Source organism: Aspergillus clavatus, genomic scaffold, assembly GCF_000002715.2.
Source record: "Aspergillus clavatus NRRL 1 1099423829804 genomic scaffold, whole genome shotgun sequence".
NCBI lineage: Eukaryota > Fungi > Ascomycota > Eurotiomycetes > Eurotiales > Aspergillaceae > Aspergillus > Aspergillus clavatus.
In genome coordinates this window covers 895,788-906,901 of record NW_001517095.1, presented here as the reverse complement: position 1 = coordinate 906,901, position 11,114 = coordinate 895,788, and the positions used below count along the sequence as shown (strand labels likewise).

At 56.7% G+C, this 11,114-nt stretch overlaps 2 protein-coding genes across 2 annotated transcripts, besides 1 other annotated feature; one reads left to right on the top strand and one right to left on the bottom strand.

Moving 5' to 3' along the window:
• Positions 1–591: 591 nt before the first annotated feature.
• Positions 592–624: a microsatellite.
• A 38-nt stretch (positions 625–662) lies between these two features.
• ACLA_098380 (DUF341 domain protein) lies at positions 663–1,548 on the bottom strand (the record flags this gene model as incomplete). The annotated part of the gene is made up of 4 exons (XM_001270321.1): positions 663–1,168; positions 1,240–1,329; positions 1,414–1,432; positions 1,507–1,548. 4 exons carry the CDS (start codon positions 1,546–1,548, stop codon positions 663–665), a joined length of 657 nt encoding a protein of 218 aa, XP_001270322.1.
• Positions 1,549–2,918: 1,370 nt separating this feature from the next.
• Positions 2,919–11,030, top strand: ACLA_098370 (type I polyketide synthase; the record flags this gene model as incomplete). The annotated part of the gene is made up of 7 exons (XM_001270320.1): positions 2,919–3,119; positions 3,199–3,343; positions 3,413–3,681; positions 3,733–4,323; positions 4,380–5,025; positions 5,081–9,777; positions 9,831–11,030. The coding sequence occupies 7 exons, from the start codon at positions 2,919–2,921 to the stop codon at positions 11,028–11,030; spliced, it is 7,749 nt and encodes a 2,582-aa protein (XP_001270321.1).
• Between the last annotated feature and the right edge of the window lie 84 nt (positions 11,031–11,114).

Genomic DNA, 11,114 nt, shown 5'->3' with positions numbered 1-11,114 from the left:
GTTGCTCGTGGCCAGTATATCCATACAGTCTCCAAAGTGAAGGACCGCGCAGCCGCTCAAGAGGCATTGGACTTTCTGCGCAACAAAACCGATTGCTGTCTGCTCATCGATGGCGAGTCCTTGTCGCTGATGCTTGGTCAATTCCGCTCTTCGTTTATCTCGGTTGCCGTTCTGCTGCCTGCGGTCATCGCTTGTCGGTGTTCACCTACCCAAAAAGCCGAGGTTGCAGACCTGATCCGCCAGTATACGAAAAAACGGGTTTGCTGCATCGGCGATGGTGGCAATGATGTCTCGATGATCCAGGCAGCTGACGTTGGAATTGGTATTGTTGGAAAAGAAGGACGTCAAGCCTCTTTAGCGGCCGACTTTAGCATCACACAATTTCATCACCTCACGAAGCTCCTTGTCTGGCACGGCCGCAATTCATACAAACGGTCTGCCAAACTGGCCCAATTCATCATGCACCGCGGCCTCATCATCAGCGCCTGTCAAACCATGTACAGTATCGCGAGCCACTTTGACCCCAAAGGTCTCTTCATTAACTGGCTGATGGTCGGCTACGCGACGGTATACACCAACGCTCCTGTCTTTTCCCCCCCCCCCCCCTCCCCTCCCGTCCCCCCCTTTTGGATGCACTCTAGTTCCCCCACCCACCGGGCCCTTCACAGGAGGTATGCCTGACCAATGGCTCGGCTAATTGCCTCGGTCATTCCTTTCACCACTAGAGGGTGGCGTGGGATCTCATGGCCGGCGCCATGGTCATAGATCGTGGCCCGTCGACCGTCGCACAAGCGATGCAACAGCAGCTGGCGTGCGTGCTCGTCGTCCTTGCGCCCCACAATGTGGGCAGTGGGGATGGGAATGCGCCGCGGGTCCTCGCTCGGGTGGTATCGTCGGGTCGTGGGCCCGCGGGCGTCGAAGGGGTTGCCGCTGCAGATGATGATGGCGAAGCGGAAGAGCAGCTCAATCGGCTCGGACGGGCGTGTGGCCAAATGGTGCAGCAGGAAGGAAGCGGCCAGGGATCCACCCTGGGAGAAGCCCATGATGCCATCGAACGGTCCCTGTTCGTCAATGAGCTCGTCGATAAGCTGATACGCGCTGCGGAGGCTTGCTGCCGAGTCCCAGTCGTAGTAGGAGAGGAAGGGCCCGTCGTAGTACTTCTCCACTCCTACGGGGGAATGCAATGCATTAGGAGGGTCCCAGGGAGAGAAGGATGTTCGAAGGATGGGAGCCGTTTACCATTCCGTGGCTCGGTCTCAATCTCGCCGTCGACAAAGACAAACTCACATTCTGTGTTCAGCTCGGCGTTGAGGGAGGCTCTCAGAAGGGCTGGGAGACAGTGGGAGTTTGTTATGGTCAGTTCCAACTCTTCTAGTTCGACTAACAGTGTCTGTCTCGGCAAGGCTGGCTCACCTGTTTGGGCTTCGAATATCTATAAAAACGATATACATTAACAATCCATCGTTCTCTCTCGTGAACTCAATCCTGAGCCTTGCCCTCGCTTACCTGGGAATTGGTTCCCATCCCGTGGAGACAAAGAATTCTCATCTTGATCGAATACCGTCTCTTACAACGGTTTGCTGGCACAGTCGAGTATCGCGCGGGGGAACCAGAACGTCTTGAATCGCCACTGTACAATGCTCGGTTGGGATATCACTTCGTCCTGGGCGACTCGCACTAGCTGTTAGTATATGCTGAATCAATCATAGTCGAGTCGACGAGAGACGGACACGACACTCTTGACTTGATCCTGGCGGGGCGAGTGTAGTTCGTTCTCAGCTCCCGTCATTCGTAGAAAGGAGCACCCAGAAAGGATTACATACCGTCTATGGCTCGAAGATTAGTCCGGTGCCATGTGGCGTAAGACTCCTCCTAAGCTACACAACTCCGAAATCCTCGATAGGCCATCCATCGGAGGTCCTTTGGTCCCTGCAAGATCCATGCAGATCCCCACGCTTAACACGCACGCTGACGGTCAGGATGCGAGTCAGCCTCATTCCTGACCGTTGCAGTAGGGCTATCTAAGCTTTCTCTTGATTGGTATGTTTCTCCTATCAAAATACAGCCGGCGAAATACCCCCAATCTGGATGTTATTAGCTAGCTGGAGCTGATGTTCTCTGCACGCACTGAAGGGAAGACAAGCCAACTCTTCAGACCACATTAAGTGCTGACCAGACTAATAAGATTCATTAGATATTATTGTTTTTTTTTTCTCCTTAGAAAAAGGGTGTATGCCAGATATCTATCTACTGGCTTCAGCTATTATCGAATATCACGCGTTGACATGGCTGTAGACCTTTGAAGCCCTATATTCTCTCTCTCTCTCTTCTGATAGAGGCTACTTTCTCTTCCTCACTACTTGTAGTATCACCTTTGGAGATATCTCGATTGCCTGTATTATTTTCTCTAATTTCTACCTACACGTATTATACTAAATGCTGCGTGTCAGACCAGACTCCGCTTCAAGTCAGCAGTCAGCAAGCAGGTCAGTATCAATGTCAACCACAATGACCTCGGCTTACGGAGTACCCCTGACGCAAACCTTCGAAACACTGGCGAGTCTCCAGATCGTGTTGCAGGATCAGTAGATCAGATCGTTGAGCGAGTTCGTCGAGCCGTTCGGGGTAGACAGCTAAGCAGTCCATAGACAGGAATAAGAATGGGTAAGCACTAACAGTTGGAGGACATTCATGGCACTGTTGCAACAACATACTTGTAGTTCACGACTGTCGAGTTTGATAGCTGTAGATAAGGGCGTTTTGATCATTGACGAATTGTACTGTTCATCTCGGAGCGTTGAAGCTCATACTTAGCGAATTCAAGACAACGAAAAAAAACTATAGAATCCAACCGGAGAGGGCTGAACCCCTGGCCGAAGATCTAGCTGAGTGATAGGCCAATATCTACCCTTGCCATCATGCCTTTTATGACGACTACTGAGGACCAGCCCATGCCCATCGCGGTGGTTGGGCTGAGCTACAGGTTCCCCGGGGGAGCCAATTCCGAGGAAGCCCTCTGGGACATGCTCGCGAACGGTCGAAATGCATGGTCGGAGGTCCCCAAAGACCGCATGAACGCGGAGGCGTTCTACCACCCGGATAATGGAAGAAAGGGAACGGTGAGTGGGATCGCGGCTTGAGATAGCATCGTTTGTTCTGCGTCGGTCACTAAGAGGCCTGGGCATTGGTATGGCTTAGTTCTACGTCCGCGGTGCCCATTTCCTAGAAGAAGATATTGCAGCCTTCGACGCCCCCTTCTTCTCCATCTCCGCCAACGAGGCCAAGGCGATGGATCCTCAGCAGCGGATGCTGCTAGAGGCCACCTATGAAGCGTATGAGAATGGTACGTTTAACACCGGCCTCCTGGCATTCCCGAATGTCAGCTAGTCTGTGAGTTGACCCTGTCATCTAGCTGGAATACGACTGGAAGATGTCGTGGGCAGCAAGACGGCGTGCTTCGTCGGTTCCTTGTCAAATGACTACGGAGACAACCTGCACAAAGATATGGAGTTTAGTACGAGATACCACAGCACCGGCAGTATTACATCCGTGCTCGCCAACCGAATCTCGTGGTTTTTCGACCTCAAGGGGCCCAGCGTGATGCTCGACACGGCTTGTTCCTCCAGTCTGGTGGCGTTCCATCTGGCCTGCCAGAGCTTAAGATCAGGAGAGGCCACATCAGTCAGTATTCGCCTCGAGAAGACGCAGCCTGCATGCTGATATTTGATCCAGGCCATTGTCGGAGGAAGCGCGATCATTCTGAGTCCAGACTTCTTCATCCTCCTCGCCGGGCCGGGTTTCCTCGGACCCGATGGCAAGTGCCATTCCTTTGATAACAAGGCCAACGGATACGGCCGCGGAGAGGGCGTCGCCTCCCTGATCCTCAAGCCACTGGATGCTGCGCTGCGCGACGGCGACCCGATCCGGGCCATCATTCGAGGCACGGCGACCAACCATGACGGGAAAACACCGGGAATCGCACTTCCCAACCAGGCGGCCCAGGAGGACCTCATCCACTCCGCCTATCGAAGTGCAGGTCTGAGTATGAGCCAAACGGGCTATTTCGAGGCCCACGGGACGGGGACCCAAGCGGGAGATCCCATCGAAACCGGTGCCATCGGGAACACCATTGGGGCGACCAAGTCACCGGGGGATCCCCTGCTCATTGGCTCCGTCAAGAGTAACATTGGTCACCTCGAGGGGGCCAGTGGTCTCGCCGGCATCGTCAAGGCAATCCTGATTCTCGAGAAGGGCCTGATTCCGGCGACCGCAGGGTTCGAGAGTCCGAACCCGAAGACGCGTCTTGAGGAACAGGGGTTACAGGTACGGCGCATACGATGACCTCGTGGTGCACATGGAGTAATTCTGGAATAACACAGGTCGTCAGCAAACTTACCCCGTGGCCTCATGACGGTCTTCGACGGATCAGTGTGAACTCCTTTGGCTTCGGGGGCGCCAATGCCCATGTCATCCTAGACGATGCCTATCATTATCTACAAGATCGCAACCGAAGAGAGGACGCGATCAGCGACCTCAGCTCGAACAGTGACGACGAGCCACCGCGAACCGTTGTCTCGGAATCATGCTCCGAGAGCACGAACATATCCGACTCGCAACTTCTTTCGTCCAGTCCGTCCCGCCTGTTTGTCTTCTCGTCTCACCATGAGCAGGGGTGTGCGTCTATTGCGCAGTCCCTGCAGCAATACCTGGGTAAGAAAGAAGAGGCGGAGTTGAACAGCGAGCTGCTAGACAATCTGTCTTACACCCTGAGCGAGAGACGGAGCAAGCTAATGTGGAAGAGCTTCGTGGTGGCCTCTTCCGCCACCGAACTGAGCGAGGCCCTCCAGACGGTATCACCGCCGGTCAAATCGGCGTCGGTTCGATCACTAGCGTTTGTGTTCAGCGGCCAAGGTGCGCAGTGGGCCACGATGGGCCGGGAGCTGCTGGTCTTTCACAGTTTCCGCACTTCTCTCGAGTCCGCTGCAGCCTATCTGAAGTCCTTAGGCTGTGAATGGGACTTGATAGGTGAGCCGCCATTCCCTAGAATCATGAGTTGCTTGTGGATACTGATTCGGGACAGAGGAGCTGGTGCGTGACTCGGCTTCTTCCAAAATCAACCAATCCGCCTTCAGCCAGCCGATCTGTACCACCATCCAGGTCGCCTTGGTTGAACTGCTCGCCCACCTGCAGGTGCGTCCGACTGTCGTTGTGGGTCATTCCAGCGGCGAGATTGCGGCTGCATATGCCCTCGGCGCTGTTTCGCGTGAATCCGCATGGAAGATTGCGTATCATCGAGGGCGCCTCTGCGACAAGATCGGCCAGACGAAGGCTCGCACAGCAGGTGCCATGATGGCTGCCAATCTCTCGGAGCAGGAAGCCCAGGAGATTCTGGAGCAGAACCCAAAGCTGCGAGTGGTGGTGGCCTGCATCAACAGTCCTTCATCTGTCACCCTCTCGGGAGACCGGGACGACTTCGATGCCCTCGAGGCCATCTTGGCCGAGAAGGATGTTTTCGCCCGGCGACTGAAGGTCGAGCATGCTTACCACTCGCCTCACATGGAGATAATCGCAGAGGAGTATCGGGACAGTCTTCGTGACGTGGAGCATCTCACCCCGAAGCAAGACACTCCGGTGCGCATGTTCTCATCCGTGACAGCTTCGGAAATCACAGCCGAGGAACTCACCCCAGACTATTGGGTCAAGAACATGGTCTCCCCCGTGCGATTCTCCGCTGCTGTTCAGGCTCTGCTTCGCCCCTCGGGAAAGAAAGCTCGACGAGGGGGGCGGTCCGCAGTCGATGTCCTGCTCGAGGTTGGACCCCATTCGACGCTCAAAGGACCCCTGAAGCAGATCCTGGACCACGAGAAACTCGACGTTCCGTACTTCAACGTTCTGACTCGGGGTAAAGGCGGGTTGTCAACCCTTTACCAGGCTGCTGGCGGGTTATTCCTCCGGGGCGTCGCCGTGGACATCCTGCAGGCGAACCGTCTGGATCACCTGGAGAGCCATGCGCTCAAGGTCCTCACAGACCTTCCTTCCTACCCGTGGATACACTCGCACCGGTTCTGGTACGAGTCCCGCCTGAGCTATGACTACCGTCACCGGGCACACGCCCGCCATCATCTGCTCGGCGCACCCACGGCGGACCACAACACGCTGGAGCCGCGGTGGAGAAACTATCTGCGGGTGTCTGACAGCCCATGGATCCGCGAACACGTTGTGCAGTCTAGGATCATCTACCCCGGGGCGGGGTTTATCGTGATGGCCATCGAGGCGGCTTCTCAGCTCGCCGATGCGTCGAAGACGGTGAAGGGATTCGAGCTGCGAGACGTGCAGATCAACCGCGCGCTCCAGGTGCCGGAAGATGAAGAGGGCGTGGAAACGATGCTGCATCTGCGACCGTACAAGGCGAATGGCCACGCAAAGGGCGCTACTTGGGAGGAGTTCGTCATCTATTCCTATCAGTCGAAACAGGGCTGGCAAGACCACGCGCGCGGCCTGATCGTCACCCACTACCATACCAACAAGCCAGGCTTTGACCAGCCTCGGGAGGCCGAGATAGAGCTTCGCAACCATCGGGAGCAGTATCTGCGCTCTGCTCGGTCCTGCTCCTCGACCATCGCCATCGATGACTTCTACGATCGTCTGGGCCAGATGGGCATGCAGTTTGGCCCGGGGTTCCGCAACATGTCTCGCATCCAGTACGGCCAGGGCCAGAGTGTCTGCGAGCTGCACATCCCAGATACCCGAGCGCAGATGCCCTACGAGTATGAATTCAAGCACCTCATCCATCCCATCACCCTCGACAACATTTTCCACATGGTTCTACCCTCCCGGGTCGGGTCGGGTGCGTCGATGGATGCGCATGTGCCGGTCTCCTTGCAAAGTCTGTACATTTCGGCTGATATCAAGAACGACCCAGGGACGCTCCTCGCGGGGCAATCGACGGTCACGCAGGAGGACGACAGTGGCTTTGGAGCGACTGTTGTCGTCTCCGACTCGAACTGGGACAGCGTCCAGCTGGTGATCCACGGCCTGGAACTGAAGCGGTTGGCAGCGGTGTCCGAGCACGATTTGCCTGACGGATCCAGTTCGCACACGAGGAAAGTCGTCTTCCACTCGACGTGGAAAGAAGACATCGACTTCATCGGCCAGGAACAGGCTGCTCGGCTCTTCACGGCAGGACTGGCCCCCGGAGCCAACGAACATACCATGATCCGGGAGCTGGAGCAGACGGCTCTCATCTACATGAAGCGCTGCTTGGGGGCAATCCAGCAGCCCGGCACCGAGCATCTGGCCACTCACCACCAGCTCTTTGTCCAGTGGATGCAGGAGCAGGTTGAGACGTTTGGAGACGAGACTCTGCCTTTGGACAAGGACGCCGAGCAGAGACTGATCGAACAAACACGGACCCAAAGCATTGACGGTAGCATTATGTGCCAGGTCGGGGACCACCTCGAGCCCGTGCTCGAAGGTCGTCTGGAGCCACTGGAGGTGCTCTTGCAGGACAACCTGCTCCACGAATACTACGCCAAGGGGTTCGGGCTGGACCGAGTCTACCATCAAATGTCCGCATACCTTGATCGGCTGGTGCACAAATACCCCAACATGAGCTTTCTCGAGATCGGCGCAGGCACGGGCGGTGCCACCCTGCCGGTGCTTCAAACCCTCGGTGGACATGGAGACCGTCCCGCACGATTCCAGTCCTACACGTTCACCGACATTTCCTCGGGCTTCTTCGGAAAGGCGAAAGCCAAGTTCGATGGCTGGGACAAGTATCTCTCGTATCAGAAGCTCAATATCGAGAACGATCCCGAAGATCAAGGGTTCCAGCCGCATACGTACGACGTGATCATCGCCGCCAATGTCCTGCATGCAACCAACACCATGGATACCACGATGGCCCACGTCCGAAAGCTCCTCAAGCCAGGCGGCAAGCTCGTCATGATTGAGATCACGCAGCAGCTGATGCGCATCCCGATGATCATGGGCATCCTGCCGGGCTGGTGGTTGGGAGAGGATGATGGCCGACACGGCGGCCCGACGCTGAATGCTAAAGAATGGGATGCACTGCTCCATCGGCAAGGGTTCAAGGGGGTTGAGATTGGCCTCGCGGACTATGCTGAATATCAGCAAGACGAGCTGTTCAGCGTCATTGTCTCTACCGCCGAGGACAGCAGCTCGGTGGTCTCACGCTCCGGATCGGGGACGCTGATCGTTCAGCCGGAGCAGAGAAGCCAGAAGCTTGAGGACACCATCATCAATCTAGGGGACACGCTGAGCCAGCGAGGCCATCAAGTCTCTCGATCTCTCCTGGCTGATTTACCCTCAGACCTGACAGACTACGTCTGCATTGTCCTCCTAGAGTACGACACCCCCATTCTGGCCAATGTCTCGAGCGAAGCGTTCACTTCAATCCAACGGCTGCTCCTCACTTCCAAAGAGATCCTCTGGGTCACGAAAGGTGCTGCCATGGAGACGCCCGTGCCCGAAGCGAACCTGATCGTTGGTCTCGCGAGAAGCATCCGCGCGGAACAGCCCAATGCTCTCCTCTCGACGCTCGACTTGAGTCCAGAATCGGAGTCGACCGCAGAGCGGATTGCGGAGATCTTGCAGTTCCAATCCGCCTCACAAGCATTGAGCCCTCACTCCCGAGACTACGAGTTTGTGGAGAGAGATGGGTCGATCTTGATCAGCAGACTCGAGGAGATCAAACCAGTCAACGCCATGGTTGTTTCTCAATCCAGCACCCAGTCAGCCCTCATCCCATTCACACGGTCAAAGAGTGCTCTGAAGCTGGAGGTCAGGATGCGCGGGCTCCTCGATTCCTTGCAGTTCACGGAAGACGAAGAGATTAGCCAGCCCCTCCCCGATGACGAGGTGGAGGTGGAAGTCAAGGCTGCCGGCGTCAACTTCAAGGACGTCATGGTCGCCATGGGCAAGGTTTCCGGCCCTCTCGGCTTGGAATGTAGCGGACGGGTGACGAGGATCGGCCGAAAGGTGACCAAGTTCAGGCCGGGTGATCGGGTTTGGACCACCGTACTGGGGGCCTATAGATCGCGTGTTCGATGCCACGAGTCGCTCTTCCACCTGATCCCGGCAGGTATGAGCTACGAAACGGCCGCTTCCTTGCCCCTGGTCTACATGACTGTATACTACTCGCTGTTCGAGGTTGCGCGCATGCGCCGAGGCGAGAAGATCCTCATCCATGCGGCGTCCGGCGGTGTTGGCCAGGCAGCGATTATTCTGGCCCAGACACTCGATGCCGAGATCTTCGCCACTGTCGGCTCGGACCAGAAGAAGCAGGCCATCATGGACCTCTACGGGATTCCGGAAGACCATATCTTCAACAGCCGGGACCTCACTTTCGCGAAGGGCATCAAGCGGATGACGGAGGACCGCGGCGTCGACGTCGTTCTCAACAGCTTGGCCGGAGAGGCCCTTCGGCTATCGTTCCAGTGTCTCGCCATGTACGGCCGGTTTATTGAACTGGGGAAGACCGATATCCTGGGGAACAGCGGGCTGGAGATGGCGCCATTCAACGGGAATATCACCTTCGCCTCGGTCGATATCGCCATGATCATGGAGATGGACCGGCAGACCACCGCCAGAATCCTGGCCGAGATGGCAGTTCTATTGCGCATGAATGTGATCAAGGAAATACATCCGGTGACTGTTTACGACTACGCTGAGGTTGAGACAGTCTTCCGGACCATGCAGTCGGGCTCCCATGTTGGAAAGCTGGTGCTTCGGCCCACCGAGAGCAGCATCGTGAAGGTATGTCAGCGGGATCAACCACCGTCCATAGGAATACTAACCAGAGAATACAGGTCGACCCCAAGAGCCAGTTTCCCATTCACCTCAGCGCTGATGCCACATATCTCCTCGTCGGTGGTCTTGGTGGGTTGGGACGAAGCATCGCACAGTGGATGGTCGACCACGGCGCCAAGAACCTTGTATTTATTTCTCGATCCGGACCGCAGAGCCCGAAGGCACAGGAGCTCGAAAGTCGGCTGCGGGACGCCGGCGCAAAGGTAGCCATCTATGCCTGCGACGTGGGTGATAAAGCCGCGCTTCAGACGGTCCTCCGCACCAGCCGCCAGACCATGCCTCCGATCCGCGGCGTCATCCAGGGAGCAATGGTGCTGCAAGACAGCCTGTTCGGAAACATGACAGCCGAGAAGTTCCATGCCGCCATTCGCCCCAAGGTGCAGGGGTCCTGGAACCTGCACGAGCTTCTGCCTCACGATCTCGATTTCTTCACCATGCTCTCCTCGTCGGCTGGCATCATCGGCAGCCGCGGCCAAGGCAACTACGCGGCCGGAAACACGTACCAAGATGCGCTGGCCGCCTATCGTCGCGGCCAGGGGCTGGCGGCGTCGACGATCGACCTCGGAGTGATCCTGGACGTCGGCTACGTGGCTGAGAACGCCGAGACCCAGGAGAACGTCAAGCGATGGGGCTTTGTTGGGATTCCCGAGCGGGAGTTCCTGCAGATCCTGCGAGGAGCCATTGCCAGTGCCAAGCCGTCCCCGGACAGCGACACGCCGGCCCAATTGACCACTGGTCTCGGGACCGGAGGCGTGATCCAAGCAGACCGGGGCGGCGAGTTCCCGTACTACTTCCATGACGCGCGGTTCTCGCATCTGCGTAACGTGGACATCAACCGCACCGGGGCTGTGGGGGCGAGCGGTCGCAGCAACAAGGAGACTCAAAGCTTGTATGTTCAGCTGGAGCAGGCGAAGACGCTCGAAGAGACTCATGGCATCATTGGCGAGGCGTTCATCGAGAAGGTGTCGAAACTGCTGCTGGTTCCGGTGGACTATATCAGCCCAAGCAAGCCGCTGCACGAGTATGGGGTGGATTCGCTCGTTGCCGTGGAGATTCGCAACTGGGTCTTCCATGAGGCGCGGTCTAGCGTGTCCGTCTTTGATATTCTCAGCAATGATCCCATCAGTGCGTTATGTGAGAAGATTGGCGTAGGGTGTCCTTTGCTGAAAAAGCTAGTCGATGCCAGCTTGGAGAAGTGAGGTGTCTGCTGGACTCCGACAAAGGTGGTCCTTGTGGAAGCGCTGCTGCTTGGTTTTGTTTTAGCTTTTCAGATGATGATAGTT